The following is a 5,592-nucleotide window of genomic DNA, read 5'->3' as shown; positions in this document are numbered from 1 at the left end:
AAATATACCCTTAGATATAAAACTAACCCAATTGTGTGATGCCACATCAGCTGTGCACGTATGGGTAATCTTTATGCACGACTATTGGTCTCACTTTTTATTTCATGCTGATGTGACATCATAATGGCTGATGTCGACTTGAAACCTTAGTTATAAGTAATGACTCGCCAAATAAACTGCTGTAAAAAACTGGAAGTGATTTAAAATTATAAGTGTGAAATTAAGGTATTCAAGTACGGGATCCTCTCCCTTAATAGACTTTTCAAGTCTTGACTAACACATAAAAATGCACTAAATTTTAGTAAGTTATAGTATTGTGACAGGTAAGGCTATTTTTCCATATTCTGATACCAACAATCCCTCATTGCTGCGTGCAATTTTATTTAAAACTCGGAACACAGGTGCTATGAGTAGTGCAACAAAACCTCTTATGATAAATGGAATCGGTAAGTTCCATTAAAGATGTCTGACAGTTCAACACGACTGTGGTAGTTGTTCTTAACAAACTTGAATATTAATCCCACTTTGGGCTTAATCCAAGACCATTTTCTCTCTGTATAGTTGAATGTATGAAGGAATATTTAGTAGTGCTGATTAACATATCAATCACATAATACAATCGGCTTGCACATTTCTTGATGGTGTTAAAACCATTATCAAGCAATTACAACTGTTTTTCTTTCAAGAGCTCCTCGAATTCTTCCCATTTCAAGTCTTTCTGGATATAATTTATGTTGGTGGGATTGAATGGCCCTCTAATTCTATCGATGGACTTTATAATTGCTCTTGATGGCAGAACAGGTTTTGAAGGATCCGGTGATGTTCTCCGCACCAAAGAAGATGAAAAGCCCTGAAATATCATTGATATGAACAAACTTTTTAAGAAAAAGATCCATTCTCATTGTCATAAATATTAGAACTAATTCATGTTATTATAAAAATTAACTTATCTATCTACTTTAAGGCCTGAATAATGTTCGGTGTGGAATATGATTTTCAGGCAATTTAACTGGTAAACACTGCCCGGCAGGCGTTATTCCTTAATCTCTTTACAAACACATTTCCTTCGTATGAAGCAAAAAAAAGATATTAAATTACTACATGTTATTTGTAATTCAAAAGAAGACAAGCGAGATGTGTTGATTAATCCCCGGAGTCGGGAATAGAATGATAGAAGATAATAAGAATCCACCTTCTGTGGTTGCATGGGAACTTATTTAACCATTTTAATTCAAACAAATTTATCCATGCATTTAATGAGAAATTATCTGCAACCAATCATTTGAATTCCTAGCTATAGACGTACAGTCGAAATCATCTACAGAGATCCCATGAAGAATATTGAAGTTGGAGAGAAGATAATGGCTGCATAAATGCATGTTGTCTTTTAGAAGATCAATTTCATGTAACTTGCAGCAGCGACCAAAATATAACCTTTGTTCTCAAAGATTCTTATAGCTAAGCAAGATACAAATTATCATGCATGCTATAAAAATAGGATGCTGCTATGTATAAGACTCAAAGAGGACACAATTTTATCATCACTTGGCTTGACCTTGATTACACATTACAATTGAATTGATTTAAAACTTTCTGTAAAATGAAAAAGAAATACTTAATGATGGAGAATTTGATTGGAATAAACCAATACAAGTCACAGTCAACCAACCAATACACCCTCAAACGAATGGAAAGAGAAATGACCTAATAAACCCCAAAACATCCAAATTAAGGAAAGAGACATCAAATAGAGAAAATAGATGATAGTTTAGCAAAACATGACCAATAGATCTGGGCGGGCAAGGAGCCAACAAAGAACAACTGAGCTACTAGAACAAACTTAGAGCTGCAAGGTAGCGTACAAAATCCAGATCTAGCTAGCATATCAATGCAAGAGGAAAGGTTTGTTACAAGCTAGGGTTATCATTGCACCAACAGATCGACCTATTAATGCTCGATGCAGCCACTAGTCTTATAGAAGACATGGGAGGCTGTTAAACCATGTCACAAATTCCGAAGGGGAACATTAGCGGTTAGTCCAACAATCCCTCCTTAACGTTACCCAAGGAATTTGAACTTGTGACCAAGCTCTGATACCACTTTTTATAAGCTAGGGTTATCGTTGCACCAAAATATCAACCTATTAATGCCCACAACAACCACTCCACTTGAAGACGCAGGAGGTTGTTAAACCATGTCACAAATCCTAAAGTGGAACGTTAGCGGTTAGTCCAACAAGGTCAACTGCAAAGTTAGTCCCATTTAATGCCTTCAGGTAGCATACAAAATCCAGATCCAGCTAGCATATCAATGCGAGAGGAAAGGTCAACTGCAAATAACAGACCTGTAGTTAGTCCCATTTAACACCTTCACGTAGCAAACAAAATCCAAATCCAGCTAACATATCAATGAGAAAGGATGGGTCGACTGCGAATAACCAACCAGTAGTTAGTCTCATTTAATGCCTTCCAAACCCATGTTTTTACAAAAAGATAAAGAAACTAAACCTCAGACAACCATTGCAGAGGAGATTATCCAAGTAAAGCAGAAGATTTCAAACCTAGAGTCTCTTTTATTAGTACTTGGAGATACTTGTCAAGAAGCTGCAGAACTGAAAAGGCCGAAACAGTAACCAGAAACATGACAAAATGGAGTTGAAGCACAAGGTAAATAAAATGCTTCTACTTTTGATGCTAGTAGCAATGATTTCCTGCACCAAAAAAGGTTTTTCTCAAAGGACACAATCAGAAATCAGCATTGCATGCTGAATAACAAAGACTCAAAATTTGAAAAGGATATTCCAATGATTTCTAGCAATGTCCTAGTAACATCTCGCAAGGTTTCAAGCTTTTGAAAGATCGAGCCATTACTGTGCAAGTTTTCATATGACATTGATGATTCAAAACGGCAAGTGTGCATCAGAAGAGCAAATTTTGCAGAGGACTCCTTGATTTCACTTTCTAATGTATCAAAGCTGTAGCCATTCGGCAAGATATCTTAACGGCTCTAGTCTTGTTTTTCTTACACTCGAGGAAACAAAAGAAGGTTTTGAACCTCAGCTAGCAAAAGCAATAGACCAAGCTTGCTCTCAAGTAATTATGCCTGATTGGTATATTAAGGGGTGTAATTTGTGCAAAATGAGGCAAAGCTCTTTCTCTCAAGTCCAAGATAATTGCTGTTGTATAATGGCTTAGGATCTTGCCAAGGAAAACCAAAGATATAGGCACTCATCAATGCTTTGCTTGTGGGCAAGAGGGCAGGCAATTACATTAGGGGAGATTCGTAATTCCCCATTTCAATCTGCAACACTGTGTGAATGTTCTGGAGTCTTCTGTCAGTTGTTAGGTAGGAAGTGAATGTTCTGTGACTCTGTAAGTAGTTAAATACGATTCAATAATTAAGGCAACTGAGTACTGCTCCTTGTTAATCTCCAGAAATTAATTGGTTGATTGTCAGCATAGAAGTAGCATAATCAGCGCTATAATTACCTTAGTTAGGATTTGAATAAGAAGGCAATGTGGTCAGTAAGTTAGAACTGTAGTAAACTATAATTAAGTTGAATGTACGGCCAATTAACTATTCAGAACTGCTTTAGTTTGAGGGACTGATTTGTCAGTTAACTGCCCAGTTTGAGGAACTAAATTTGATATTTGACCAATTACTGACAACACGAGGAATTACCTGCATTTGATTGAAACACACTGGGAAAGGGTGCCTGATATATAACGCCCTGGGGAGAAGAGAAGGAATACGTTTCAGAATTGAACATCACAATTATTTCTTCTTTGGGTTGGATATTAAGAATACGTTTCAGAATTCAACATCACAATTATTTCTTCTTTGGGTTGGATATTAAATTTTAGAAACTGTGACTTGGAGATGAAACCCTTCAAGGAAAGAGATCAAGCTTCTTGAGGACAAAAACCCTTATGCTACACACTATAATTCAGACTAATGTCTGGAGTACCAGTAGTCCCTAGTCCTACATATGGGCATGTTTAGTAAGCTTTATTATTTTGATGAATTTCAATTTGCTTGTGTATGGTTTCAATACAAAAGTTAAGTGAAAGAAAAAACCATAGCTTTTGAACCAAGTATAAAAATTGATTGTTGTTACTTTTGCCTCGTGTAGAAAATGTTTGGATCTACTTGTCCACATATTTGGTCATGTTCAGATATTTGATATGGGGATGCATTGAAGGAATGATGTTTTTAAGCCCTTCTTTTTATACAGATTGTATGATATGTTGATACTAGAGAATGGTGTATTAAGTTTTAAAATCTGAAATTTCATAACCCTTGTTGATATATCATTTATCGTTTCTTAGTTATGAATAAGAAGCTAATGATAGGTTATTGATATATAGAAAAGGAGTTGATCATAAGTCTGGACGAAATTGAGCATAGGTTCCAGCCCAATTGAATCATTGGAATTTTCTTGAGTTCAAACTAAATCATGAATTAAATTAGAGAGTTGACAAATGTATAGATGTAGAATTTACCAGATTCAAATGGTATTCAATCTGAGGGGATGGGCAAGACAAAGAAAGGAGAAGCCATAATAGCAAGGATGGTCACGAGAAGCCAAAATTGAGGGCAAAGGAATTAAAAGAGAACGAAGACAATTTTATACAAGAAAAGAAAATCACAAGAGAAAAAGCTGCAAAGGAATATAACTTTGCACGGAGTCAAATAGGTAACTTGTAAACGAAATTATATTTGAATGACTTATAGCATTAAAATTGAAGGAAAGAAAACCATGGACTAAAAAGGGAACAAGAAAGCAGAGTTGAAAGCAAAGAGAAGATTCCTTGAACTTGCAATAGACCTGATGCAAGTAGCCATCGTGAGTAAGGTGGAGGTCTTTCGTACATAAGAAAGAAGAAACGACTGAGAAAACTAAAGGGCAACCATAAAATGGCAAAGGATACCTTAAAAATGATAACTTGGTCCGGTTGGTCATCAAGCAAGGCGTGCACAAGAAGAACCTCGGATCTGACGACCTCTGTGTAGGCTTCCAGTCGTACAAGTGTGTGATTCTCCTCTTCATCATCATTGTCGTTGTCGTCATCGTCGGGCACAAGGATTCTCCGGCGGAGGGAGGCCCTGCAAAGAGAGGGAATGGTCATAAGCGTGGTGCTGGGGCGCATAGAATTGCCATTGCAAGAACCCCTCGCTCTCCCACTCCCAATCTTGCCCGCTCTCCCACTCCCCTTCCCCCCCACCACGAAACCCTTCAACTCTGGCGTGGGAGTCGATAGGGTTTTCATGCTCTCTTTTTCACCCTAAATTGGTGATGAGCCCAATTCAAAAACTCCAAATTTTAGTTATACGCTTCCTCCCACGGTTCTCATGCTCTCTTTTTCACCCTAAATTGGTGATAAGCCCAATTCAAAAATTCCAAATTTTAGTTATACACTTCCTCCCGCGGTTCTCATGCTCTCTTTTTCACCTTAAATTGGTGATAAGCCCGATTCAAAATCTCCAAATTTTAGTTATACACTTCCTCCTGCGTTCGCCATTTCACACGTTGCGACCCACTTGCTTTATGAGTTCGGGAAGCTGGGCCATTATTTTGTGCAAGTTATAATG

General features: G+C 37.2%; 1 protein-coding gene and 1 long non-coding RNA gene across 2 annotated transcripts; both read right to left on the bottom strand.

The window, feature by feature from the left end:
• Positions 1 to 428: 428 nt before the first annotated feature.
• On the bottom strand, positions 429 to 5,377 carry LOC149529873 (uncharacterized). The gene is made up of 2 exons (XM_089808946.1): positions 4,932 to 5,377; positions 429 to 850 (listed from the first exon to the last, which is right to left on the bottom strand). The coding sequence occupies exons 1-2, from the start codon at positions 5,268 to 5,270 to the stop codon at positions 665 to 667; spliced, it is 525 nt and encodes a 174-aa protein (XP_089665072.1). The 5' UTR covers positions 5,271 to 5,377; the 3' UTR covers positions 429 to 664.
• On the bottom strand, positions 1,348 to 4,925 carry LOC149529874 (uncharacterized). The gene is made up of 2 exons (XR_016358501.1): positions 2,561 to 4,925; positions 1,348 to 2,329 (listed from the first exon to the last, which is right to left on the bottom strand). It is a non-coding gene; the product is annotated as an uncharacterized LOC149529874 (long non-coding RNA).
• Positions 5,378 to 5,592: the final 215 nt, after the last annotated feature.

Source organism: Cupressus sempervirens, chromosome 11 (assembly GCF_028749045.1).
Source record: "Cupressus sempervirens isolate cs-2001-9-10 chromosome 11, ASM2874904v1, whole genome shotgun sequence".
NCBI lineage: Eukaryota > Viridiplantae > Streptophyta > Pinopsida > Cupressales > Cupressaceae > Cupressus > Cupressus sempervirens.
The sequence above is the reverse complement of the archived record's forward strand: the minus strand, read 5'-3'. Positions and strand labels throughout refer to the sequence as shown.

Excerpts from the sequence above, each read along its gene's own strand:
- LOC149529873 (XM_089808946.1), bottom strand. The coding sequence starts at position 5,270 with ATGAAAACCCTATCGACTCCCACGCCAGAGTTGAAGGGTTTCGTGGTG. Across the intron at positions 851-4,931 it reads ACCAAGTTATCATTTTTAAG|GGCTTTTCATCTTCTTTGGT; the intron begins GTATCCTTTGCC and ends ATGATATTTCAG.